The sequence below is a fragment of the Mus caroli genome, unplaced genomic scaffold (assembly GCF_978045245.1).
Source record: "Mus caroli unplaced genomic scaffold, Mus_caroli_1 scaffold_7, whole genome shotgun sequence".
Lineage (NCBI taxonomy): Eukaryota > Metazoa > Chordata > Mammalia > Rodentia > Muridae > Mus > Mus caroli.
Window position 1 is genome coordinate 114,711,556 of NW_028227262.1, and position 27,032 is coordinate 114,738,587.

The 27,032-nt window shown below is 40.4% G+C and overlaps 2 protein-coding genes and 1 long non-coding RNA gene across 6 annotated transcripts in view; 1 reads left to right on the forward strand and 2 right to left on the reverse strand.

Moving 5' to 3' along the window:
- Tmem140 (transmembrane protein 140) overlaps window positions 1–3,076 on the reverse strand; it is a 10,701-nt gene extending 7,625 nt beyond the window's left edge. The window contains exon 1 of the mRNA XM_021164432.3: window positions 2,796–3,076. The gene's annotated coding sequence lies outside the window, so the exon portion shown is untranslated. The remainder of the gene's footprint in view (window positions 1–2,795) is intronic.
- On the forward strand, window positions 3,056–26,258 carry LOC110295982 (uncharacterized). The gene is made up of 3 exons (XR_002378145.3): window positions 3,056–3,165; window positions 22,598–22,693; window positions 25,905–26,258. It is a non-coding gene; the product is annotated as an uncharacterized LOC110295982 (long non-coding RNA).
- Agbl3 (AGBL carboxypeptidase 3) overlaps window positions 3,895–27,032 on the reverse strand; it is an 87,852-nt gene continuing 64,714 nt past the window's right edge. The window contains exons 18-19 of one of the 4 annotated variants that reach the window (XM_029478388.1): window positions 20,421–20,649; window positions 3,895–4,011 (exon numbers count right to left, since the gene is read on the reverse strand). In XM_029478388.1, the coding sequence (XP_029334248.1) occupies window positions 3,903–4,011; window positions 20,421–20,649 (338 nt within the window). In that variant the 3' untranslated portion in view covers window positions 3,895–3,902. Of the gene's footprint in view, window positions 4,012–5,162; window positions 8,598–20,420; window positions 20,650–27,032 lie in introns of those variants that run through there. The other 3 variants (XM_085840740.1, XM_021164428.3, XM_029478387.2) reach the window with 3 other exon arrangements.

Sequence of the window (27,032 nt, forward strand, 5' to 3'; positions counted from 1 at the left end):
GGGGGTGTGAGCAGTGAGGGAAGGCAGAACAATAGGCTCTGACAGGCTGCAGGGAGAGCAAGGTTGCCCATGTCCTTGTCAGAGAGGCCGCTGCTCTCCTGTAACTGTGCTTAAGATTAGTGTCTGTGGCTTAGGTGTGGCTCTCAGGGAATAGACAGGAAGGAGAATGGGAAATGCGTCGTGCTTCCTTTGTCAGAAACATGAGCCCATGTCCTCGTTTCTCAAGACAGGGCTAGGGCAGTGCTGTGGCCTGGGTGTGGTTAGTAGTGTAGGTGGCCTCTATGGAATGCTGGAATGTTTGCGTTCATCATCAGTCTGCTGTGTAAATAAAAACAGCTTGGCCAGCAGAGATAGGATTGTACCAGGGCACTGTGACAGAAAGCCAGAAGCATGGTCCAGGCTAAGGCGTGGATAGCAAGAGTTGAAGTAACTGTTTAAATGGCTCCTTTAATATTAACTTTGTATTTGTTCCACTGTTTTGTTGCTTTTTGGCATTGGGTAACAGATAACCTAGCAAGGAACAAAGGTTACAGAAACTTTGAAGACAAAAAAAGCACCCTTAAAGATGAGTTCCACCTCTGTCTCTCAGTATTGGTAGGTCTCCCAGCATGCTTAGAGGCAGCTGACGCCTGGGCTGAGGACCAGGCTTCCCAGGACCTGGTTCTGCTCTTGAGCTCTGCCACTCTTCCCTGCAGTTTTGAGGAGGGAACTGTGCCATCCCCTTGCCAGGCTAGGATTTCATCTCCTGACCCCACTAATGAAGCATTTGGGAGATCCCTGAGCCAGGGGCCCTGGAGAATCAAAGACACAAGGAACAAACAACATTCCCCCGACCCCGACTTCCCCTGCAGATAAGCTTGTGCTCCACTTGGAAGACATACACGACATAGAGTTTTAAGGAGATAATTTTGAAAAGATTTGGGGAGGATCTAAACAAAGATAAGTGAAGGGGAGAGAAAGCAGCAGGAATAATGGTTGCATATTACAGGGCTGGGGACCAGCCATACACATACTGGAGATACTAGGTTTAAGACCTAGCTTCCACTAGCTAGCTGATGCTAAACTGGCTGGTTATTAACAAGCCAAAAAAAAAAAAAAAAAAAGAAAAGAAAAGCTCTGAACTATTTTAGGACATTATGCCATATGCCAAATTTCACATGGATTCAAGAATGAACCAATATAAAATAAGATCTAGAAAAAAATAAACTCTGATTTATGAATGAGAAAGTACGTTCTGAACTTAAAAGCACATCAAAACTACAAGGAAAACTACAGACTTAGCTATTTTTTTAAAAAATGGAAATTTCTGTGCACCAGTAAAAGCAATACAGAATTAAAAGTCAATGAGCATGGAGAATATCTGCAAAAAATGTGAGATGATAATACACACAATGTATGGAATGTTCATGCAAACATCAAGAAAAACACTGCGCTGTGTGAAACGGGATTTGGTAATACAAACAATTCACAGAAGAATGTAGCTAGCAAGAAAAAAAAGATTTGTGTTTTTGCAGTGCCTCCAAGGTATGCAGGGTAACCTTCTTCTCCCTAAAGACTGTAGCTAGCATCCTCGGTGACACTCCAAATGCCAAGACTGGCTTCCTAACATGGTGACTCTGACTCTAAGGTTTGTGTTTTTTGGCCAAATGACCCGCTTTTACCACCTTACCCCTAGGCAGTATCATAGAAAGGATGGAGTACTACAATGTCAGGCATAACAGAGGTCAGTTGTGTGTCAGAATGGAGAAGCAGCCAATTCAAAAGCACAGGGGTGGTCAAGGCATCGCTAGACAGGTGCACAGGAGAGGAGAGGCCACTGGTGGTCAAGGCATCCCTAGACAGATGCACAGGAGAGGAGAGGTGGAGAAAATCAGTCCTGTGGTGTTTCCCGGTGAAGGCCACATTAAAATGTTCCCAGAATTACGTGCTGTTGGTGAAAAGTGAGATTATAGAGCAAGCCACCATAGCCTTAGTAATTCGATAATGTGGGGACTAAAATAGCAGCTTAGAAAACGAGATGTGTGAGGCCTTGTTCCAGGCGCTGACTCTCAGACCTGTGATTAGGAAGACCCAGAGAGGAGGAAATACTGAAAACACACTTCAGCTGTCTCTGAAAGATTCCCCCCTCACCCCCTCCGTTTTTTTTTTCTCTCCTATCCAGCAACTTGATTTTACAGATTAAAGAAGTGTAATGGGAGTTATTAATCAGCCAGAAAAGATAAGAAAGGAAAGGAAAGGAAAGGAAAAGAAAAAAGAAAAGAAAAGAAAAGAAAAGAAAAGAAAAGAAAAGAAAAGAAAAGAAAAAAGAAAAAGAAAGACCTGTTTCAAGGGACAATCCCCCCCTCCATGAGTTTCCTTTGGGGGCTGATATCAGGTCTTAAAATCTTTTATGTCCTATAATTCTCTTTTGGACAAGAACACAGATCTTTTTTTTTGTGTCTTTCAAATCTTGGTATCAGTTTGGCTGTAGTGACATGTTTTTGTTTGTCTGCCTACTTCTGGAGAACAATGTGTCCCAAAGCCATAGGTATTTACTGGTACAAGCTTCCCGAAGACCAGGCTGCATGCAGCTACCTGTGTGTTTCTAACCATTTACAGATTTTCTGAGGCAGAGATACACACAGTGATGCTTCCGAGCATGGGGGCAGGACAGAGGTGAAAGGTTATATCACTCTCTGGGGAGAGAGGAGGCCACCGACACCAAGCAAAGCGCCCCTCTTGGTTTGTCGCTAGAATGTGGGGTCTGGGAGGTTAAACACCTCTTATCCCTTGTGGACTTGTGGGGGTGTACTTACAAAAACCAACGCTGGAGCCCAGGAACACTCATCAAAAGGTGACACAGGAAATCAGCGTCTGTCTGGGGAGTCGATCTTCTCCTGGGCTGCTTTCTAATGTCAGGCTCCAGAAACCAGGGCAGAGGAGAGAAGCTGCAAGCAGACAGCTCAGAGCTCCTGGGCTCTGCCTGCACTCGCAGGCAGTCGCGTTCAAGTAAACAGCTCTGAACTTTGGTACATTTGTGCTGACTGATGTCACTCTCAGCTGATTTCACTTTCGTTTTTTAACTTGCCTGTGTCTTATGACTTTTCAGAAATGAAGAGTGTAAACAACTTGTTGCTCACTGGAACACATGACCCACAACCGGCGCGCGCCCCCTGCCTGAGCCAGGTGAGGGTCCCGATTTTACTGTGCGAAAGTTGATACCAGCTTCCAGATCTCCAGGGCATTGCAACTCTTAGAGAAACACGACCCAGAATCTTTCTAGGGAGGGACCTTAGTTCACATGGCCAAGCTTCCAGCCAGTGTAGCTCCTGGAACCTGGGTCCCCTCTTCTCATCCCTTTGGAAGGCACCTATACCTTGGACGCTCCTTTCAAAAATCAGCGGATGATCTTGACTGTGTCTCTAGATTGAAAACTTTGCCGTTAGCAAAGTTACATCTAACAGTTATGGGGCGACAGAAACACTGTGTTCCCATTTCAAAGTAAAAGAGAAAGAAAGCTTTCAGTCTTGAGATCGCAGGGAGGGGACTCTTGTCTCCCTGGCTCACATGATCTCTGGAGCTTCAGAACTGGGTGAGATTGGGAAAGACAGTAGACACCTCCCAATAGCGCTAAACCCTTGGCGGCTTTCTCTACTTTCTACATGATATCCTGTACCTAACTGGGTCTTGGTTCATCCCAGGGGTTCCCTTTGCCGACATGCTAGGTTAGATTTCTTGTTTCTGGGTCCCAGGCTTTTCTCTTTTCTGCTGTATTCACTTTTGGTAGAATAAATTCCAGGTGATTTACGGAGAAATGAGGGACACCAAAGGTATTTTTTTTTTTTAAGTTTGTCAAACTGATATCTTTATTCTATTCTTAAACTTGTTCAAAGTTGGATAGAGTATAGTGTTTTTCTTTAAACTTAATTTTCCCATGCAATGTGGAGGCCGAGTTCCATGCTGTCTGCCTTTCCCGTTGCTAGGAAGTTCAGAGCCGGTCTCCTTCCCACTGTTGTCCTTTCAGCCTTTTGCCTTTAAAAGAAAGTGCCATTTTAATGAGGTCTTGCAAAGAAAAAAAATGAAATATCAACCATTTTGTCATTTTCAACTGGACGCCTAAGTCCTCCACTCCCACCCCACCCCCTAACCCCCTTTTAGACACCACTTTTGCCTCTGAACTTCCTCACACCCTACCAGACAAATTTACACAGGGAGAGAGTCTCCGAGCCCTTTGCTCTGATGTCTGACTTCCTGAGACCTACTATCTGCGCTGTTCCTGTGGAGCTGCACTTAGGGATGCTGGTGCCTCTTTTGAATGACGTGGCTCTTCTTAGAGTACTGCTGGTACTCTAGACAGTGGTCCGATCTCTTCAGCTTGATGATTTGCTCCCACTCGGATCTTCTACCTTATGAAGAAGCTGGGCAAAGGTGACTGGTTCCAGTATGTCTAGCCTGCAAGGTTGGGAAGAGCCTTTGTACTGTGGTTGGGCGGAGGAGCCAGCCAGTGACTCTAACCTCCTAGTTGTACCTGATTGGAGCACCTTGCCTCTGCAGCTTGGAGAAGGAATGAAGGGAGAGAGGGAGTCACAGTGGCATGCCTCCTTGCCATTATTATAAGGACTTAGTACCTTTACTTGAGTGTGTATATTTTCCTTTGCTTTGTTTGTTAAGTGTGTGAGTGCTCACACTGTGGTTGTCAGAGGACAACTTGCAGTTGTTTCTCTCTTTCTGCGTGGGTTCTGGGGATTCTCTTCAGATAACGAGGCCTGGAGCAGGGCTCCTTTACATCCTCAGCTGCTCACTGGTCCTGAAATATGGAGCAGAATCTTAGCAGGGCCGTTGTATTTGAAATGGATTCCAGAATGATGGTGCCTAGGCTTTGAAGTTGCCTTTTGTAAATAGTCAGTGGTTGTTCTCTGAGGTTTATGGGGTTGCTCTTCTAAAGGACTCTCAGAGCCTTTACATAACTCAGACATGCCTGGAAAACAGAGAAGTCTCATTTGGCTGAGTTGCTTAGGTAATGGCTCCTTCAGACAATTCCTAGATCAGATAAGGTTTTGGTATGTGGAAACTGACTAGCTAAAAGTGCCTTTTGTGTAACAATAAAGAGCCCTGCCCATCCCCCCTAAAAGAAAAGTTTGGAGTTTAGTCCTTGGCAATTAAAACAGCATATATCTGAGTGATGAATGAATGAAAAAAGAAATACAGAAAGAATTTTTATTTTTTCAATCCTGGAGTTAAATGGAAATGTACCATGCAGAACCCCTGGGACACATTATGAGTGATCCTAAGAGAGAAAAAAATTACAGCTCTAAGAACCTACACTAAAAAATCAGAAAGACCACAAATCAATGGCTTAATGCATCCCAAGAATTTGGAAAAACAAGAATAAACCAAACTCAAATCCAGTAGATAGGAAAAAAAATCAGAGCAGAAATGAAAGGAAAAGAATAATATGTAAAGCAGTAAATGTAATAAGTTATTTAATTGGACTTAAGGACAAAAACCATGTGATCATCTCAATAGGTCTTACTCATCTCTTTCCCACTGCCTTGTTATACCATTTGAAGTCTTTGCTGATTAATCTAGTTACTGTAAATTCCTGGAAGATCAGATGGAGGTCTTCAAGAGAAGGGAATGTTTGGGTTTAATCTTCAAGGAGAAGTAGAGGCTTTCCAGATGTACTGCTAGGTTTGCATAATAAAGATAAGACAGAATGGCCTATGGAAGAGCTGCATACTTAAACATTTTAAGTTAAAATTATAACGTGAAGAGCAGAGTGTGAAAATGGCCTACATATTTTTTTTTGTCCTCTACATGTTAGGTATTTATAGCAAATAAGATACTAGGGGAGGGGTTATTAGATGGCTCAGTGGGTGTAGGCACTTGGTGCCAAGCCTAAGCACATGAATTCCATCCCTACACCCACATGGTAGGAGGAGAACCGACTCCCACAAATTGTTCTCTGATCTCCACTTGTGTGCCATGGCATACGTGACCCACGGGAAGTAAATAATGCAATAAGAGATTTAGAACATGATGCCTGCAGCCATGGGTTGTCTGTGGGCTGTGCTGCTGCCGGGGGCCATATCGATTGATCAGAGTGCTCTGTGCAGCCATCTGAGGCCGTGGTGATATCTGGGTCTGCACTGCTCCTGAGGACCAGGTCTGGGTCCATGTTCCTATGGCAGCAGAGGTCTGTGTTGATGTCTGTGGTCTGTGCTGCTACTGGAGATGAGGTCCGTGGCACATGGGGACACCAGAGATTATGTGGATGTGTGTGTTCTGTGCTCCTACCGACTGTAATGGGCAAGAAAACGACTTTTTCCTTGGTGTTGATGACTGCTGACTCACAGAAAGAGAGACCTAGGAGGCTTCTGTGGCAACAGCTAACCCTGGCTGCCAATAGTAACAGCCTAGACAGAAAAGTACTGAAGAGAACTATTAAAACTTGTGATACAGATGCTAGAATGTAGCTTGCCACAGCTGATGGGTTCTGGTGTGGGTGTGGGTAGAGAAGGACTCAATTTTCTTTAAAGGGCTGGCCACTGGGAGTTTGATCATGTTCCAGTGAGTATATGGGCAACAAAAATTGGACTTGTTAGGTTTTATTGCTTTTGTTCTTTTCTCTTTCTTCTTCTTTTTGGGTGGTGGTGGTGGGAGGCCACAAGGGTGCCTGGGCAAACCTGGGAGTACTTGGGAGGGTGTGAGCTCGGGGTTCATGATGTAAAATTCCCAAATAATACAAATATTATGAAAAAATTGATACAGGGAGAGTAATTGTAAGGGCAAGGAAAACGGTAAAATAATTAAGAGAATATCTCTGCACTCCTCAGTCTTCTGAGGAGCCAGATTGTTACTTTGCTTATACTCACAAACATATTCAACTCTAGAGTTTCTAGTCTCAAACTTTTATACAATTGAAGTTTTATATAACAAATGTCATTTAACAATTTAGATTTCCACCAAGTTTAGGCTTTCCTTGATTTATGAGAATAAGGGTAAAGCTTTTACTTTACCCTGGTGTCAGTTACCAGGGTGAGAATTCCTAGTGAGAATCCTGAAGAGCTGAGAAGCTGGGCGCCTATGCTCACTCATTCCTTGAGCTTCTGTAGTCTTATTTGCATGATACTGAAGTGGGACCTAGGGCTTTCCCAACATTCGGCCTGTAGTTCTCTGTCATTGAACTCAATTTCCCTCCTCTTTGTTTAGCCTTTTGGTTAGAGACAAAACTTCATTAGCTTGCTGAGTCTGCCTTTGGACTCACATTGTAGTCCAGGCAAGCACTGAGCTTGTAATCTTCCTGAGTCAGGCTCCTATGCAGATGGGACTGTAGCTTGCACCCCAGGACTGAGTGCTCACCACCTAAGACAAATGTGCACGGTTTGTTCCTGAAATATCCGCTTGAAGTGTGCCTTCACTGGCTCTGGAAGAATCAGGACTTCTAATCGTTTACAACATTGTTTAATTATAAGCGGTAAATGACTTTGGAACCATAATATATTTCCATGTCATTTGGTTCCACCTTTTGTGGTCTATGCAAGTGGTGTCTTTTAATATGTGCTATTTTTATCACCCAGAGGTACACAATTAGTGTTGTACTATGTATTCCTAGTCAGGTAGTAGGATTTACTATCTTGTTTTTAAGTGTTGCCCAAGCTGGTCTTGAGTCCCTGATCCTTCTGGGATTGCTAGTATATGCCATCATGCCCAGCTATCGAGTGTGTTCAAAGGAACAATTATATGATGATCTTTTAGGGGGAGAAATCTTTTTTTTTTCTCCTGTGCTTTCTATTACACCAACTATATAAAAGAAATACAGGAAATGATGGTGGCTGCTGGCTCATCAAAGTGACTATTAAGTAAAATCATCACTAGTGCATGTCTTTCCTTTCTTCAAGTCTGCGTTTTGGGGCTTTATATGCATACATACTTTTAGAAGGAATCAAAAGTTTTGAGCTCTTTCCCATGTGGATACAAATTAAATATTTGTGTTTTAAACTTTTCTATATTTTCTCTGGAATTTTAAAATCTCTGAAAGATGTCTCCTCTAAGGAAGTTGGGATTTGTAAAACTCAGTAGTATAGTAGCCACCTATGCATGTGAAGGGGGAGGGGGAGGGTTGGGAGGGAGCTGCTGTTCTTTTTTTTTTTTTTTTTTTTTTTATGAGTTCTTGGAGGTACTGTCAGCCCAGTTAACTGTTCCTGTGAAACTTCAGCTGGAAGGTGAGCAGGCCATCACTCTCACTGGGTTTTTTGCTGGTTTTGGTTAGGTAAGGAATTCTCTGCTCAGAGCTCCTCATGGTGAATTCTTTAGGCTGCAGAACACTGTTACCCCTGATGATACTTGCATCCATGTTAGAACTCGAGGGCACAGCCTCCCATTGGCTGGTGGCAAGCTGCACATCCTTAGCCTTTTTGCCCCAGAGTTCAAAATGTTTTGTCTTCTTCTGAAGATTGCAGAGAGGTAACAAACTTTCAAATGACACAAGGGGCACAGACTGGAGCCATTCGGAGGTGTCTGTCATAAGATTCCTTTGGGTTTTAAAAGGGAGATTTCTGGTTGGTGTCCAAGGTATGCTGTATCTTCTTCTATTTATGCAAGCAGTTGGAATAAGTCTAGAAAAAGAAATGAAATGTATGAGTTTTTGCCTGGTGTGTCCCTACTTTGTATTCCTAGGTATACTGTCATCATGCAGACTATAAAGTTTCCCTCGGGTTGAAAGAACCTAGCGGGAAACCCCCACTCAGTTCCTGATTCGGTGTGCACCCAAAGAATCACAAACAGACCGTCTTGATGTAAATACACGAGGTAGTTTAATGGCGGAGCTCCGGGTCGAAACTTATCTCATGCAGGAGACAGTGGATTTGACCACGAGGCTTGAAAGCTAGGAGTTTTTATAGAAAAGGGTCTGGGGCTGGGGAGGAAATGGCGTGGTTTCACATGATTGGTCCATTTAAACATCAGCAGACTGTACATGCAGATCGAGGTAACAGCAGAGCATCTGGTTAACATTTAACTTAGGTCAGAAGGGTGGGAGATAGGGAGGCACCAGGCTAGTCTGGACATTCTTGTATGTCTTCCCTATCTTTATGGCTAGTTGGTTCCTGGGATGACTTTACAGCCTTTGTTCTTTGCTCTAAGCCCCCAAAGCCCTCCTAACTAGTAAGGTGCATGAGTCATGGACCTTGAATAAACTTTCTGGCTAGGGCTTTGAAATCTTGAATTTAGTTTTCTTTCTTTCAGGGTAAGCTCAATGCCCATTAGGACTTTATCCTTATCTTTATGAAGATGAGGGATGTCTTCATCCCTGGTTCTAAGTGTTTGGCTGTACTCCAGTTCTGTTCTAAATGTCCAGAGGATGTGATAATCTGGATACCTTCCTCAGGACTCACTGACTTACCTATACATCTGGTCCATGCTTTGCCCTAAACACTTAGTTTATCTCATTAAACTAAGTTGTATTATTCATGATATAAGTTGTTTTCTTTTTTCTTTTTCTTTTTTTATGACAACTAGTAAAGGGGTCAATGAGCTCTAGAGATAGAAGTTTCTCTTAAGAGGAGATTTTTAATCATTAATTGTAGCTACTTAGCAACTTAGCAGTCTATTTTTCTTTAGAATTCAATTTAGCCAGGGCATTTTAGCTATAGTTTCATTAAAATTTTAAATTATGAAGTAATTGTAGCACTGTGTGCACTTAGGAGAATAGAGCTAGATCTTCATCTACCTTCTTCCATCTGGTTCCCTCTAGATGGGACATTCTGTAAAGCCACAGTGAAACAGCCCACTGAACACTGTCATTGGTGTGGATGGCACACAGCCATGCCTTATGTTGCTAGGGTAGTGCTCACTTCTCTCCTTTCTTGACTCCTCAGCTCCTGGAAAACATTAACTTCTCATCCAAATTGTCATTCTGTTATTTCAAGAATGTGATGTAAATGCAATCACAGTGTGCAAACTTTTGGGATTTATTTTCTCCCCAACCACTATAATTCTTCAGGGTTCACTGTTCCCTCTCTTTTCTTCTCTTTTCTTTTTTTCCCTCCTTCCTTTCTTCCTTTCTCATCCTTTCTTTCCTCTCTCTTTCTTTCTCTTTTTCTTTTCTTCCTTTCTTTCCTTTCTTTCTTCTCTTCTTTCTTTTCCTTTTCTTTCTTTCCTTTCTTTCTTCCTTTTCTTTCTTCCTTTCTCTCTCTCTTTCTTCTTTCTTTCTTCCTTCCTTCCTTTTTTCTTCCTTCCTTCCTTTCTTCTTTCTTTCTTTCTTTCTTTCTTTCTTTCTTTCTTTCTTTCTTTCTTTCTTTCGTAGTAGCCAGTGGCATGGATATACTACAGTTTAATGATTCCTCCAATGAAGAACCTGTGTGTGGGTCATTTATTCCCAGCTTATAGGCATTTCAAATAAAGTTGAGTAATCATTGTAGGGAGGATTTTGTATGAACTTGTTTTCATCTCACTGGGATTACATTCCAGAAAGCAGTTGCTGGTTAAATGGCAGTTATATATTTATTTTTGTTTTGTTTTTGAAAGAGACTCTTGCTTATGTTGCCTGGGGTGGCCTTGAACTCATAATCTTTCTAATTTTGCCCCCACCAAGCACTAGGGTTACAGGTGTGTTATCACACTCAGCCATCTGATAGTACTTAAGAAACTATCAAACTGTTTTTCAGAGTGGTTTCCCCATGTTATGTTCCCATCAGCAATATGTAAATAATACAGTGTCTGCATCCTCCCAGGCATATAGTGTTCTTGTTGTTGCATGTTTCTGTTTGCTATTCTGATAGGTATGCAATAGCTTATTGTGAATTCAACTTGCATCATGCTAATACGTGTGGCTATGTGCTACTATATATTGTTTAGTTAGTCTTCTGCTCATTTTCTTATGACTTGTTTTTATTTTCCTTTTTTTTCCCCTGGAAATTTCTTTTAAATTATATGTATGCCTGTGTATTTGTGTAGGGTTGTATGCATGTGAGTACAGGTGCCTCTGGAGGCCAGAAGAGAGTGGTAGATTCCCTGGGACTGGGATCACAGGTGGCTGTAAGCTGTCTGATGTGAGTGCTGGGGACACACAGGTCTTTTGCAAGAGCAGTTCATGCTGTTAACTACTGAGCCATCTCAGTAGCCCTGAAATGTTTTTGTTTTTTTTTTTTTTTTGACTGTTGAATGAGGGTTCCCTTCCTCCCCCTCTCTCTGTGTGCATACATGTACATGTGTGTGCATGTGTATATGTCTTAGAGTTTTACTGCTGTGAACAGATACCATGATCAAGACAACTTTTATAAGGACAACATTTAATTGGGGCTGGCTTACAGATTCAGAGGTTCAGTCCATTATCATCAAGGCAGGAGCATGGCAGTATCCAGGCAGGGATGGTGCAGGAGTAGCTGAGAGTTCTATATCTTCATTTGAAGGCCACTAGGAGAAGACTGGCTTCCAGACAGCTAGGATGAGGGTCTAAAAGCCCATGCCCACAGTGACACACTTCCTCCAACAAGGCCACACCCACCTGAACAAGGTCATACCTCCTAGTAGTGGCACTCCAGTAGGGACTGTTCATGCATCTTCCTGTGTGCAGACATATCTGGGGGCTAGAGGCCGGCATTGGGGACTGTCCTTAGTTGCTCTCCACATTCTTTGTTTTTCAAGACAGAATCTCTGACCTTGGATCCACTCTAGGACTCACCTCCTCCTTATTCATGTGATGACAGAGAATTAAAGCAGTGGTTTTCAACCTGTGGGTCACAACCCCCCTGGGGGGTTAAATGACTCTTTCACAGGGCTCACATATTATTAGATAGCCTCCATGTTAGATATTTACATTACAATTCATAACAGTAGCAAAATTATAATTATAATGTAGAAACAAAAATAATTTTATGGTTGGGGTCACCATAGCATGAGGAACTGTATTCCTCATGAATCAAATGGTTGCAGCATTAGGAAGGTTGAGAACCACTGACTTACAGGGTCTCTAGGATTTTACTTTGTATAAAAATGTACTGTATTTATTCTATTAGAGTAATTTAATTAGACAGCAAGCCACGGAGATTCTTCTGTCTTTTCTTTCCAACACTAGTATTACAGACATGCCAACAGATTTTTACTCAGGTTTTAATTAAATTAATTAATTAATTTATTTTTTGGTTTTTCAAGACAGGGTTTCTCTGTATAGCCCTGGCTGTCCTGAAACTCACTCGGTAGACCAGGCTGGCCTCGAACTCAGAAATCCGCCTGTCTCTGCCTCCAAGTGCTGAGATTAAAGGCGTGTGCCACCACTGCCCGGCATCAGGTTTTTATACTTGCACTTTATACTGCGAGCACTTTATTGATGAACCATCCCTTTAGCCATTGAGGGTTTTTTAATCAAGATAATAGTATTTTGTTGATGTGGTTTGTAAATATTTTTCTATTTTATAATACTTAAAAAATTATGATATGGGTATTTTGCATCCATATGTTTGTGCACACTTGTATGTCTGGTGCCTCAGATGCTAGAAAAGAGGATCCCATCCTTTGGAACTTTAATTATAGATGGTTGTGAGCCACCATGTGGTTGCTAGGAATTGAACCTGGTCCTCTGGAAGAGCAGCCAGTGCTTTTAACCACTGAGTCATCTCTCCAGCCCCTTTTATAATATTTTATTTTATTTTTTCATAGTATTTTAAATATGCTTTTGTGTTGTTTTATGTTTTGGAGACAGAATCATTATATACCCCTGGATGGAATGGTACTCAGTTGTTAGCCCAGGCTAACCCTTTATTCACAGCAATCTTCCTGTATTAGTCTCCCACATGTTGGGATTACCAGCATGAATTACCATGCCTAACTTCTTTTTACACAGGGTGTTCGCAAAGCAAACATTTTAAGTCCCACTTACCATATTCCCCTTTTTGTAAGTCATATTTTTGGCGTTAAGTCTAAGAGATTTTAGCCTTAACTTTGAGGATTTTCTATGTAAACATTTTGTAGTCTTTTGTTATGTATTGAAGACCATGCTCCATTTTGAATTAATCTATGTATAAGTGATGAATTTAAGCATTTTTTGTTCTTTAGAAAGCACATTTGTGAGTCTACTCAGTTCCACAGATGTGTCTTCTCATTCTCCAATACTATAGTACATTGCTGTAGCTAAATAAACGTTCTTGAAATCAGATCAATTCCCTTTGATAAATTGTTTTTGATGCTTCAGTACTTTTTTCTAAGTAAAAATTTATATTAGCCTTAATCAGGTTTATAACAATTCTGTTGAGGTTTTGATAAGAACTTGTGTTGAATTATATATCAAGCTGGAAAGAGAATATCTTGAGTTTTCTGGTCCACAAACATGTTTATCTTTCCCATTCATTTACACATTGCTTTTCACTATTTTTATTATTCTCAGCTCCAAGCTCTGTATATATTTTGTAGAGTTACAGATATGTACTTCATAGTTTGAGAATGGTTTTATATATGTAGTTTTAGGAGTCACATGTTTATTTTTTATAGATAGAAATATAATTGTTTATATTGTTGTCATATATTCTGAGACCTAGAAGGACTTGTTTGTTAAGTTAAAAACAAATTCTTTGAGATGCTCTACATAGAGAACACCTCTTTCACAAACAATTGCTATGTGATATTCTACATAGAGAACACCTCTTTCACAAACAATTGCTATGTGATATTCTACATAGAGAACACCTTTCACAAACATATGCTATGTGATATTCTACATAGAGAACACCTTTCACAAACATATGCTATGTGATATTCTACATAGAGAACACCACTTTCACAAACATGCTATGTGATATTCTACATAGAGAACACCTCTTTCACAAACAATTGCTATGTGATATTCTACATAGAGAGCACCTCTTTCACAAACATATGCTATGTGATATTCTACATAGAGAACACCTTTCACAAACATATGCTATGTGATATTCTACATAGAGAACACCTCTTTCACAAACATGCTATGTGATATTCTACATAGAGAGCACCTCTTTCACAAACATATGCTATGTGATATTCTACATAGAGAACACCTTTCACAAACATATGCTATGTGATATTCTACATAGAGAACACCACTTTCACAAACATGCTATGTGATATTCTACATAGAGAGCACCTCTTTCACAAACATATGCTATGTGATATTCTACATAGAGAGCACCTCTTTCACAAACATGCTATGTGATATTCTACATAGAGAACACCACTTTCACAAACATGCTATGTGATATTCTACATAGAGAGCACCTCTTTCACAAACATATGCTATGTGATATTCTACATAGAGAACACCTTTCACAAACATATGCTATGTGATATTCTACATAGAGAACACCTTTCACAAACATATGCTATGTGATATTCTACATAGAGAACACCACTTTCACAAACATGCTATGTGATATTCTACATAGAGAACACCTCTTTCACAAACATATGCTATGTGATATTCTACATAGAGAACACCTTTCACAAACATATGCTATGTGATATTCTACATAGAGAACACCTCTTTCACAAACATATGCTATGTGATATTCTACATAGAGAGCACCTCTTTCACAAACATATGCTATGTGATATTCTACATAGAGAACACCACTTTCACAAACATGCTATGTGATATTCTACATAGAGAGCACCTCTTTCACAAACAATTGCTATGTGATATTCTACATAGAGAGCACCTCTTTCACAAACATATGCTATGTGATATTCTACATAGAGAACACCACTTTCACAAACATGCTATGTGATATTCTACATAGAGAACACCTCTTTCACAAACAATTGCTATGTGATATTCTACATAGAGAGCACCTCTTTCACAAACATATGCTATGTGATATTCTACATAGAGAACACCTTTCACAAACATATGCTATGTGATATTCTACATAGAGAACACCTCTTTCACAAACATGCTATGTGATATTCTACATAGAGAACACCTCTTTCACAAACAATTGCTATGTGATATTCTACATAGAGAGCACCTCTTTCACAAACAATTGCTATGTGATATTCTACATAGAGAGCACCTCTTTCACAAACATATGCTATGTGATATTCTACATAGAGAACACCTTTCACAAACATATGCTATGTGATATTCTACATAGAGAACACCTTTCACAAACATATGCTATGTGATATTCTACATAGAGAACACCACTTTCACAAACATGCTATGTGATATTCTACATAGAGAGCACCTCTTTCACAAACATATGCTATGTGATATTCTACATAGAGAACACCACTTTCACAAACATATGCTATGTGATATTCTACATAGAGAACACCACTTTCACAAACATGCTATGTGATATTCTACATAGAGAACACCACTTTCACAAACAGATGCTGTGTTCTTCCTTTTTCTTTTTCTTGTCTAGTTGCTGTGTCAAGAACTGGCACAGTGGTGAGTGAGCGTGTGTGAGTGGTAAGGGTGGACTCCATCAAGCTGCATGAGGTCCTCTGTTCCTTCTCTTCTGATAGTTCTTTTAAAATCACTAATATTTAGTCATGTCAATATTTGTGCCAATTAATATCATAATATGAATTTTCTTATCTTGCAAAAATTGAGGGTTACACTGCTTGTTAAGCCATTCTGGAATTGTTGAAATAGGTGAAAAGGTGAATCATAATTCTTTTAAAATTTAGTATTGAATTCTATTTGCTAATAGGATTAAATTTCTTGATTTTTAAATTTTGATTCTCTCTTTGACTGATTCTGGTATCATGCCAATAGTAGCTTCATAAAATGAACTATGAATTATTTTCTCATTTTCTATAAGTCACTGCAGAACTGGTATTAATTATTCTTAAATCTTTGGTTTTTAACTTGTGGGTTGCAACTCTTTGGTGTCATATATCAGATATCCTGCATATTATATATTTATAATTCATAACAGTAGCAAAATTACTGTTATGAAGTAGCAGTGAAATAATTTTATGGTTGGGGGCCACCACAACATGAAGAACTGTGTTAAATGGTTACAGCATAGAGTGAGAACCACTTCTTTAAATGTTTGATGAAATTGTGCTGTTAAACCATATGGCCAATGAGATTCCTTTGGGGCTGACTAAAATTATGAATTCAGATTTTATGTACATAAACACAAACATGTAACAGTAAGGAAAGGAGGTCATGAATTTCAGAGGGAGGTGGGTGGGACATGAGAGGAGTTGGACAAGGGAAGGGTGGGAAGGATGTACATGCAGGACTCATGAGAAAAAAACCCTCTGAAATAAAAGCCAAGCTACAGGGGCATGAAAACATTCTATTCCACAGGGTGTAATTGTGTGTGTATATGCACACTCTGAGGAAATATTCTTCTGTAACATCATATTTTCACTTTTTGTGATTTTCTTTCTCTGTGTGTTCTTCAGCATGTGTGTGTATGGCATGTGTGTGTATGTGGGTGCACATGCATATCTACACCACAGGACTTCAAGTGTCATGCCTCATATTCTATCCCCCCTCCCCCCCACTTTCAACAGGCTGTCTGACCTGGAGCTTGCCATGGTCAGTAAATTGGCTTGGTCAGTGAGCCCTAGGTGATCTACCTGTCTCTGCCTCCTGGGTGCTGGGATTACATGGACCCCTCCCCCCCTTTAAAAACATGGGTTTGGGAATGAGGTACAGGTCTCTCGTACTCACAGCTGAGCTACCTCCCTAGCCTGATCTGTAGTGTTTCTGTTTCATTCCCCTTTTACAAGATCTACAAGATCTTTAGTGGCATCCCATTTCCTTCCTCATATACATAATCTCTCATTTCTTTGATATTCTTGTTAGAGGTTTGTCAATTTATTGTTCATTTAAAGGACCAGTTATTTTTACAAATTTTTTTCCTGTCACATTAGTTTCTATCATTTTATCGTTGCCTCTCCTTGTTTGGGGGCTGCTTCTTCTTTTATAGGTTACTTTTTAAGATTTTAAATTACCTTTATTAGTGTGTGTGTGTGTTGCGAGCTGGAGGAAAGCTGTGGGAGTCAGTTCTTACTTTCTGTCACGTGAGGGTCAGGGGTGGAACCTGGGTCAACAGGCTCCCTTTTTCTTCTCCACCCCACCCTCTTTTCTTTCTTTCTTTGACAGAGTCTTCCTATATATCTCAAGCTGACCTCAAACTCACAGTCTTCCTGCCAGACCCTTTTGTGTGCTATGATTACAGGTTGGCCCCCATACACAATTATCTGCAGTGCTCTTGAATAGCTTTTGAAAGGTTAGTATGTACTGCATATACAGGATATCATAATGTAGTGCTGGTCCAGTGTTGTCTTACCTAGTTCGAGGGAGACTCAGAAACCTTCCTCACCTCTGTATCTACCACCTCACACTTATAAGTGCCCTAAATGTTTTCTTTAAAAACATTAGTGTTATACAACCTTTGCCTTAACAATCAAGTATAATTTATAAACACAATATTTACCTGTATTTCTGCTTATCATATTTCTTTCTTTCTTGATATTTCTTTTATAATTCATTTGCTTACGAAGAAATTCTTTTGAGGTAGTCTTGTGGTCACAAGTCCCTTAGTTTTCTTCATCTCATTGTTTACTGGCTTGGCCTTTCATTGGACACAGACTATTCGTCTGACAGTTCCTTCCTTTCCCACATTTGACAGTACAGAGCCCTCCCTCCCTGCCCGCCTAGGTCTGCACTGCTCATCTGCTGTAAAGGCGCAGGCTTCCTGCTGATTTCAATGCTTGCCTTCTGTAGCTAAAGCCTGCTGTCTCGCTAATAGCCTCTTGGTGATTGCTGAGGTTACTGATCGAAGTTTACGTCTTTTTCAAATTTCAAGCATTTCAACAATTACTTTTTTAAATTCCATTTCAGGTCTATCATATTCCATCCGTCCTTCTGAATCTCTGACATGAAAACAGACTGTATTTTATCTCCCACAAGTCCCTCTATTTAATCTCCTTCTCTCTGCTGGTCAGCTGAGTAATCTCTCTCTCAAGCCATGGGCTCCTTTTGTCACGCTGCTGTACGGGCAGATGAACTCTTTTTCCAACGTTGTACTTTTCAGTTTTATAGATGTCACTTGGCTACTTTTAATATTACTTTTAATTTCTCTCCCTCAGCCATTTCTTTCCTTTTGCTCTTTCTCCTTCTTTCTTTTATCATCTCTCCTCGCTCTCCTCTTTCATCTCCTTCCCCCCTTCTCCTTTCCCATCCCTCTTCTTTCTTGTCTTTCTCTCCTTAGTCATGACAGCTACAGCACTCCGCTAGAAACTACGACTAACTGCCTGTCTTCTGTATGATGTTGATGATTATACAGTAAAGGGATAAACATCACACAGAGGACCTTCCTGCCCTCCAGTACTTTACCTATCTAGAGGTAATCGCTCTTGAGGATGTGTGCTTCTAAAGTTTTCTTCTTCATTCTATTTGAGTGTGTATGTAATCACCTAAGCCAAACTGGTATATAGCCCATGCTTTGCACATATATGGTGAACATCATTTCCTAGTAACTAATAGTCACTTGCCATACTGAAGTACTACATATTTCATAATTTAAGGAATTTTCTATTCTTGAACATCTATATTCTTTAATTTTTAACTCCTATAAGCAATACTGAAATGAACATTACATATGACTCTGTTTCTCATTCAGTTTTTCCTTAGATCGACTTCCAAGTGGGATCTGCTTTAGTCACGGTGAATGGCATGACCTGGTACTTTAGTAGCATGCCTCAGGGCCCTGGCTCAACTACAAACACCACAGAAAGGATGAGGAAGAAGAGGGAAGAGCAGTGTGAAGGCAGGAGTTTTCATTTATAGTATTGAAATTCCTTGCACAAACTCCTAATTTGTGTCACAATCAGTGGATAGATTTTCCTACTAAGCAGCAAAAATCAAATAAAAATTAAATAAACACTACATCATTGCTTTAGCTGTAATTCCTAAATTAGCAGGAGTGAACATTTTGAATGTTTATTGGCCACGGTATTTCTTTTGTGAGTTGCTTGATTATAATCTTTGCCTATTTTCCATTAAAATCTCCACAATTTTCCAGTTAATTTGTAGGCATGTAGTTAGGACTTTGGTAACAAAGATTTTTACAGAGTTTGAATCCAAATTCTTCTACTTATTGTGGGGCTTTGAAAAAGTTGTTTAATGTCTTTGCATCTTAATCTTGCTATATATAAAATACAAGGTGCTCACACTGTCCTTAGTATCTGCAGGTTCAATCAAGCACAGTCTAGAAATATATTTAGAGTTGAGATTAGTTAGATCTATCGATGTGGAAACTGTAAATATGGCCATACATATATAAGTTAGAAAAATATTTAGCACTTGAAAAGTATACTATAGGGGCTGGAGAGATGGCTCAGCAGTTAAAAGCACTGACTACTCTTCCAAAGGTCCTGAGTTCAAATCCCAGCACCCACATGGTGGCTCACAATCATCCGTAATGTGATCTGATGCCCTCTTCTGGGGTGTCTGAAATCAGAGACAGTGTACTTACACATAATAACATAAATAAATATTTAAAAAATAAAAAAAGACTTTAAAAAAGTATAAAAGTTGTCAATAATACTATATTTATTATTTTCATATGAGTAAAGATAATATGGCTTGATTATCTTCTATTTATATAGGGTTTTTTTGGTTTTTCGAGACAGGGTTTCTCTGTATAGCCCTGGCTGTCCTGGAACTCACTTTGTAGACCAGGCTGGCCTTGAACTCAGAAATCCGCCTGCCTCTGCTTCCCGAGTGCTGGGAGTAAAGGCATGCGCCACCATGCCCCGCTATAGTTTTCTTTTATGCCTTGGAGGTAGTTCTGTTTTTCATCTTTAAAAGAAATAAACTAGCCAGTCAGTGGTGGTACACACCTTTAATCCCAGCACTTGGGAGGCAGAGGCAGGCAGTTTTCTGAGTTCAAGGCCAGCCTGGTCTACAGAGTGAGTTCCAGGACAAAAAAAAAACCAACACAAACAAGAATATATATATATATATATATATATATATATATATATATATATATATGCCTTCCAGTGAGTACAAAATAACTGAAGTAGCCAAGATGAATTATTGTAATCCTGCTCCCCTTTCCCAGGAGTGTAAGATTTTTAAAATATCTGAAAATTGGCAAGTTATACTATAGTTAGAGCTTATTTATGCTACTTTCTTCATAGATACAAACTAAACTATTTTATACAAGTAATAAGTCAAATAATGCTTGATAACTCGGTCCTTTACATACTTGGTATATAATTATGACCTTGGGTTTGTGATGTAGTGTATGCAGTTTTAAAGTTCCTATATTTGTTTAATGACCTAACAAGCTGTGCTTCCTTATAAAACTGTATTAAATAGTAAGGAATGGGCTGGGGTAGCTTAGAGGTAGAACATTTGCATAGCATACACAAGGGCCTGGGCTTGATCCCCAGTACTACATAGGTAAACATGACGGACACCATTGACTTACTGATGTTGTTGCAAGTTGGCTATCGGATTGATTAGATTGTTCATTTGAGTGGATTTCCTGTTTTGAGAGGACTCCACGATAGGGAGTAAATACTTTAATATTTCCTGAGTTTGAGCTATTCTTTTATCCCTGTAAATTCGTTTCTCATCATCTGTCCAATTCGTGCCAGTCCTCTTGCTTTGGAAAGATGAGCATTTTTTTGCTTTGCTTTTCAATTGGTGATGTGACTCTAGGGAGCAACCACAAATATTTATACGGACATATATCTAGACATATGATTATATTCATTTATCAATCTTGCATTAAGCCCAATTCCATACCAAGGGAGAAAACAAGTCAAATATACAGTAACCCACAGGTTGAGAACCACTGTCATAGCCATTGTAAGGTCTACAAGCGTGAGCTGGAGGGCTGGGAACGGAGGTGTGCCACAGTGTGAGAGGTTTTTAAACAAGATCATGCTGGATGCTGAGTTGAGAATGGCCTGAACAGGGCAATGGTGGAAAAGCACAGATCTCTTGTAAGACTATTGAAGCAATTTACAAGGCTGGTGGCTGGGAGTATGGTTGTGAAGGTGGTTAGAAGGGTACAGGAGAAGTGAAGGTCCTGTGTAGGTCTAGGGTTCTCTATAGACCCAGATACAAGAGTAAGACAGGAATTAGCAGTGTTTGCAAAGTCTCTAATCTGAGGAGTTAGGGGAGGTCGCTAGAAGAGCACGCTAGAAACCCCTTCATTACCTTAGATACAGAAAGAATGTTAATTAGAGTAGAGTGCAATGACATTTAACACTTAAACGTGCAAATGCACCTGAGTTGTCCTGCCACCACTCACACGTGTTCCACTGTATGCCTTTGCCTCTCAGCTCTGAACACTGGATGTGTGCAGTCTGCACTGTGCATGCCAGCATGCCAGGCAGCACCAACCAACTCTGCCCGAAACACTTTAGATCAGATTTAAAACCTTTGCCTGCTACAAATTAGTGTACATACAAGGCTTTCTGTGCTAGATTAACTTAACTATGAAAATAAACTTGTAATATTTTCCTACCATTATTCCTCACATATAAGTACCTAGTATATCTTTGGGTTATATAATATCAGGCAAACACACACATCCATCTCATTATTGTGAAATAATAATTATAGCATCTGTGTGTTTAGATACACATGTGTGTGCAGGTGCATGTGTGCATGACTGTAGGACAACTTTGAATACCACTCCTCTTCTTCCTCCTCCTCTTCCTTCTTCTTTTCTTTCTTCTTTCTTCTTCATTTTTGGAAACAGAGTCCTTTGCAGGCTTGGAATTCACCAGGCAGCTAGGCTAGCTATCTAGTCAGCCATAGAAACTTGCCTTTCTTTGCCTCCTCCACTGGCATTACAAATATGTACCACTATGCCTGGCTTCTGGGTACTGGGGTTCTAACTCAAGACAATTACTTTACTGACTGAGCATTCCCCCTAAACAGTATTTTCATCTTTAATAAATGGTAACATTACATGTATACGAAAATTGTGTATAAATAAATTTCATTATAGTTTATTATCTATAACTTTGGAGTGGTGTGTCTATTTTATATACCTGGGATGATGAAAATGTTTCTCAGGTGGAAGGAGCCATGAATGGAAAGTTTAAGAAGACCTGACCTAAGTAGTTGACTAACATGGCACATTCAGAAAATCACAAATTTGGTTTAGAGTGGCTCATATGTGAGTTAAGTGTGATAAAGTTGCTCAAAACTAGAAGTTTGTTTGTAATAATAACATTTTTAATGGCCTCTCTAAACAGAAATGCTTTGTGATGAATACATATGGTTGGAATTCAACAGCTCAGGACACTGAGATTTTTGCAAGAAAGTTGTATAATTGGTTTGCCTTTTTGAAGTTATGCTGCAGAATGACAGGATAAAGAAAACTGAGCTGAAAGTTGTGGGGACAGGCTAGGAGGTAAATGAAGGAGTTCCAGGGACATGGACAAAGACTGTCTGGATTCAAGCAGAAGGGTGTGGGGGCAGTGAGCAGAATCAGAAGAATCACTGGGCACAGAATGGAGAAATTTCCAGTGTGCATCATCGACTTGGAAGAGTCATTAACCTTCTGCTGGATGGGGCTTAGCTCAGATCTTTCCCTAATCTGTAGCCTGCCATTTTGTCCTATTGATAGTGTCCTTTGCCTTACAGAGATTCAGAAGATGAGGATGTTACTTAAACAAATAGATAATGGCCATATACTGCCTGAGATACAGAAGTCAGGAGGAGAGAGGGAGTACCAGTAAGGTAAGGTGAACAGAAATACTCAGGGACCAGGGTAATAAAATGGAGGGAAGTCTAGTAGACAGGTAAGTATAGAATCAAGGAATGATCTGGATTGGAGATATAAACTTATGATGTTTGGTTGTTGAATAAAGAAGATATAAGTACAGAGGAGAATGCTGAGGAGAAAAGTATGAGGTGAGAAGAAAGACAAAGGATGGACCACTGGACCACTTAAGGTTTAGATAGAGGTGATGTCTGCTATGATTCTCCTTCACATACATCATCAGGGTTAGTGAACTGAAATAAAACAAAGAGTAATGATATGGAAAAATTTTAAGAACTCGATGAATCAAGAGTGAGAGAGAGAGAGGGAGAGTGAGGGAAGGGGAGGGGAGGGAGGAAGGAGGGAGGGAGAGGGGGAGGGGGAAGGAGGGAGGGAGGGAGGGAGAGAGAGAGAGGAGAGAGAGAGGAGGGGGAGGGAGGGAGAGAGAGAGAGAGAGAGAGAGAGAGAGAGAGAGAGAGAGAGAGAGAGAGAGAGAGAGAAAACGAGAGAACGAACCAGTATGTTAAGGAATGATGGATATAATTATTTCATGTTATTCTGACACTAAGCCAGACTGTAGTAGGTTGAGATGTACACACAAGATGATGTGAGGGTGTTGTTTATTGATCAGATTTTGAGGAAGATAAGAAGTAGTCACTAAAACTATGCCACTGAGGAAATTGCTGAGCACAGGATCAGAGTGATCCTGGAAAATTAACTTCAATTAATTTTCCTAATTTTCTGAGGAACTGCCAGATTGATTTCCAGAGAGGTTGTTCCAGTTTGCAATCCCGCCAGCAATGAGGAGTCTGGCCGTTCCTCAGAAAATTGGAAATAGATCAACCTGAAGACTCAGCTATACCACTCCTGGGCATATACCGATAAGATGCTCCACCATATCACAAGGACATGTGCTCCACTATGTTCATAGCAGCCTTATTTGTAATAGCCAGAAACTAGAAACAACCCAGATGTCACTCAAACAATTAATGGATACAGAAAATGTGGTTCATTTACACAATGGATTACTACTCAGCTATTAAAAACAAGGATATCATAAATTTTATAGGCAAATGGATGGAACTAGAAAATACAATCCTGAGTGAGGTAACCCAGACCCCAAAGGACATACATGGTATCCTGAGTGAGGTAACCCAGACCAAAAGGACATACATGGTATATACTTACTGATAAGTGAATATTAGCCAAAAAGTTCAGAATATCCATGATACAATTCACAGACTATGTGAAGCTTAACAAGAAGGAAGGCCCAAGTATGGATACTCCAATCCCATTTAGAAGAGGGAACAAAATAATCATGGGAGGCAGAAAGAGGAAGGGAATTAGATGGTAGAGGAAAAGGGGAGGGAAAAGCGGGGCAGAATCATGTATGGGAGGAGACAGGAGAGAAGCCCAGAGGCCAGCAGAATGAATAGAAATATGCAGCAGTATGGGGTAGGGGGTGGGAGGCAGAGGAAACCTCTAAAAAGTCCCAGACACCAGGGATATGAGAGTCTCCCAGGACCCAATGGGGATGACCTTAGCCAAAATGCCCAACATTGAGGAGATGGACCCTAAAGACTTCATGTCCAGCAGATAGACATGGCTCCCATTTGAGGCATGAGGCCACACACCCATCTTCAAATTTCTTGACCCAGAATTGTTCTTGTCTAAAGGAAATGCAGGGACAAAAAAGGAACAGAGCCTGAAGGGAAGGCCACCCAGAGACTGGCCCAACTTGGGATCCATTCTATTCACAGGCACCAAACCTGACACTGTTACTGATATGGTGCTGTGCTGGCAGACAGGAGCCAAGCATGGCTGTCCTCTAGGAGGCTCTATCAGCAGCTGACTGAGACTGATGCAGATACTTACAGGCAACCATTGGACTGAGTCCAGGAATGCCTATGGAAGAGTTAGGTAAAGGACTGAAGGAGCTGAAGGGGATTGCAACCCCATAGGAAGAACAACAGTATCAACTAATCTGAACCCCTCAGAGTTCCCAGAGACTAAGCCACCAACCAAAGAGTATAGGAGGGCTGGTCCATAGCACATGTGGACTGGTCTATAGCCCCTCGATACATATGTAGCAGAGGACTGCCTTGTCTGGCCTCAGGAGGAAAGGATGCACTTAATCCTGTAGAAATGTAAGGCCCCAGGGAAGGGTGATGCCAGCAGGATGGGGTAGGGGTGGGTGGGTGGGTGGGGGAGTACTCTCTCAGAAGCAAATGGAGGGGGGAATGGGGTGAAGAACTCATAGAGAGGAGCCAGGAAGGGGGTTACATTTAGAATATAAATAAAATAATAAAAAACATTCATTTTTTCTGAAACAAGAAGGATGATTGATATGAAGTACTTTTATTTAATGCAAGAGTTGTAGAAGTTGAGGACATTTTGCCAGATCACCTCTTGGATGTGTGTGCACATTCATGTGGCTGTGAAATGTGAATTAAAGTCATCTATTAAGAGTGAAGTACTCTTTAATCTAGGTCGTGGACAGAGAAGGCCAGCTAAATCCATCTAGGATTAGAGTTGTTAGCCTCAGCTGAGTTAGAGAAACAAAAAGTTCTAACGGTATTAACTGCTAACAATTTGGTTGGTGTTCAGGCAATGAAACTAAAAGGAATGGAATGTGCTAGGGATTTATATGTGGTTACAAGAGCTGGTGTGCACATTATACCCCCAAGTTTGGAACTGGGTCAGCCATGGTTCCCTGTCTCCTCAGCTCTGCTAGTTTACTTTCCCAGATTCTGACTTCCAGTCTCATATAATGTGACTACAGGCATCTGATTACTTCCTGTATAGCCTCCCACTGAGAAGATGAAGGAGAAACTTGTCTACCAAAAGAAAACAGTAGTGAATATGGGTTCCCATGAGATACAACTCCATTGCATTTCTGTTACTTATAGTGTAGATAGACCAAATGGAACTTCCACTAAGAGCAAATGGAGTTTAAAAAGCAACATGATTATTAATAAAAAAAAAAGGAACTTCAGGAACAGTCTACAAATGTACTCGAACTCATGGGCATGAGGGCTTAGGGCAAGGATAAGCTATTGGCATTTGTGGGCACATTCTTGTGGCCTTCCTTTTTAAAAAACTTCAGTATTCTCCAATGGAGAGAAAACAGAAAAAGAAACTCTTTCTTCAACCCACTGTTCAATCCATTGTTTTCTTTTTGCTGCTTAGGTCTCACCAATATTTAAGATATATCAATGTCATTGGAAGTAGTTACAGAGTGCAAGTAGAACATCTGTGGATGTGGAACATATTCCAAGAAGGAAATGACGTCTGGGTGCCATGAGTTATCTCCAGAGCTGGTGGCTTGGAAAAGCAGAAGAGCGGGGAGTTCAGGAATACAGTATTTACACTGGTCAGGCCCCAAAAAGAAGACTGAGACATAAAACAGTTGCCAGGATTTGTCCTGAATTTACGTCTCCACTCTGCGTTGGTAAGCAGAGTTCATTTTTGTACTATCTCTCATCAGTAAATAAAAACACTTCCAGAACTAAAGTCTGACTGAGCTGTTCTTTAACTTATGACACAATCCACATATTTTCTTCTTGGTAAGTTCAATAATGGGAAGGGACAAACTTTCTTCTTGTAAGAAATAGAGCAATAATGAAGACATGGTTTTTCAAAGGGAATGCAGAACAAAAAAGAAGAGATTAGCTCCTGCTGAAACTGACATGTTTTGGAGAAAGGGGAAATTGCAGAACTTTTAATGTCACCAAGATTCTATAGGACATTTGTTTATAAAATAAAAAGTAGTTAAGGAAAGACGAGGATCTTAGCTCAGGAAAACTAGAGAAAACAATCCTTTTAGTTCCTAAATGAGATTAAATTATTATCATGTACAGTGTGTATGGAGAAGGGCATGCACACATGAGAACAGAGGAAACTTTGTGGGTCAGTCTTCTTCTATTTTTAGGTAAGTTCTAGAGGCTGAACTCAGACTGTCAGGCTTTGCAGTGGGCCTCCAGCTTTCCTCTCCTCTCCTTAGACACAATTCAGTTGCATTGGTGCCTCTAGCATTCTACTGAAATTTCTCTTTTCAAGATCCTCTGAGCTTCCCCTGTCATAAAATTCAGGTCAGTCCATTTCAGTTGAGCCACAGAAGTCTCAGACTCAGCTGATCATTCTCTCCTACTTGACACATCCTTGCTTGTCTTTTGGAATTGTATATTCTCTGGGTTTCCCTCCTACCCACAGGGCTCAAGGTCTGCTGTGGTTCTTTTCCTGACCCATCACTGTGGGGATTCTTGGAGATTTGGCCCTTTGTCATTTCTGTCTCTATTGCACACTCACTTCCTTATA